The sequence below is a fragment of the Hipposideros armiger genome, unplaced genomic scaffold (assembly GCF_001890085.2).
Source record: "Hipposideros armiger isolate ML-2016 unplaced genomic scaffold, ASM189008v1 scaffold_507, whole genome shotgun sequence".
NCBI lineage: Eukaryota > Metazoa > Chordata > Mammalia > Chiroptera > Hipposideridae > Hipposideros > Hipposideros armiger.
Window position 1 is genome coordinate 1,106,734 of NW_017731857.1, and position 1,348 is coordinate 1,108,081.

At 41.8% G+C, this 1,348-nt stretch overlaps 1 protein-coding gene across 2 annotated transcripts in view; it reads right to left on the reverse strand.

Annotated features, from left to right (window-relative positions):
• SGPP2 (sphingosine-1-phosphate phosphatase 2) overlaps positions 1-1,348 on the reverse strand; it is a 128,545-nt gene that overhangs the window by 69,917 nt on the left and 57,280 nt on the right. For both annotated transcript variants that reach the window (XM_019667822.1, XM_019667823.1), the window contains exon 2: positions 207-365. In XM_019667822.1, the coding sequence (XP_019523367.1) occupies positions 207-365 (159 nt within the window). The remainder of the gene's footprint in view (positions 1-206; positions 366-1,348) is intronic.

Here is a 1,348-nt window from a genome sequence, read left to right on the forward strand (position 1 = left end):
CATTTTTTTTAATTAAGGTTTATTGGGGTGATAATTGCTAGAGCTTTTTAATTTTTCCTGTTATTTTGCCAAAGTAAACCAGGTAAAACTGCCACTCTAGGTGATGAAAGAAAAAAGGAGAAGAACATACATGCAACGTACTTGAACACCAAAGCAGGTAGTTATTGCAGAAATCGTGGTGATTCATAAGGAACAGTAATACCTACCACCCATATGATGATCAGTCTTCTGGATAAATAAGGATCAATATTCCACTGAGTGAACGGAAGAAACGTGATGTAGAACACTTCTTGACCCAAAGCGGCTGAAAATCGGAATAGGTAGTAGTAGAAATAATTCTTCACGATGTACTTCTGTACATAAGCCTGAAAGATAATAGTTAGAAGACCGTGAGGGCATTGAACATGTCACCATAGGGCAAATTTAAAACCTCTGTCTGAAAGTCACAGGTCCTAATTGCCAAGGCGCTGCCTCCCCTCCCATTATGTAATTACGGTATCATTACTATCAGTGTCCACAGCTGTCGAACACCTAGCAACCGGGATGTGTCCACACAGTTACAGATGTTAGTTCCTTATAAAAGTAAATAAGTGACATCCAAGAACAGAAATATCAGGGAAGACATACACAAAAGCCAAAACCCTTTTCCTGTGTATACAGAAGGCTAGAAACTAGAGGAATTGAATGGTTAGGATACAGTATGGGCCTATGACTGTGGTGGGCAGAATAATATCCCCAAGGTTCCCATTCCTAATCCTTAGAGCCTGTGACTAGGTTACCACCTTACATAGTGAAAGGATGTAATTAGTGATTTGCAGATGGAGAGGTTATCTTGGTGGACTCAATGCAATCACAGGGATACTTAAAAATGGAAGGAGAAGGCAGAAAGGTCCAGAGTCAGAGAGTGATCTGAAGATGCCACGCTGCCGGCTTTGTGGATGGAGGAAGGGGCCCGGGTCACAGCACGCAGGCGCCTCCCGCAGCTAGAAACGTAAGGAAATGAATTCTCCCCTTGAGCCTCCAAAAGGAACACAGCCCCGCTGATGCCTTGATTTTAGCCAAATAAGAGCCATTTTGAACTTCTGACCCCTACCGCCATAAGAGAATAAATCTGTGTTGTTTAACCCACAAAGTGTGTGGTAATTAGTTACAGCAGCAATAGATAATACGAAGAGTTTAGAAAAATCACTTGCTGATGAATGTTTTTAGTTTACCTTTTAGATGGGACTAGTAAGGTCAATCCACTACAGTGATGGCATAAGAAAGACAGTGAATGCATGCAGGGTCTGCTAAAATGCACTCCCATTTTCTATCATCCTTTCCCTCCCTCTTATACTGGAAGTAGGCA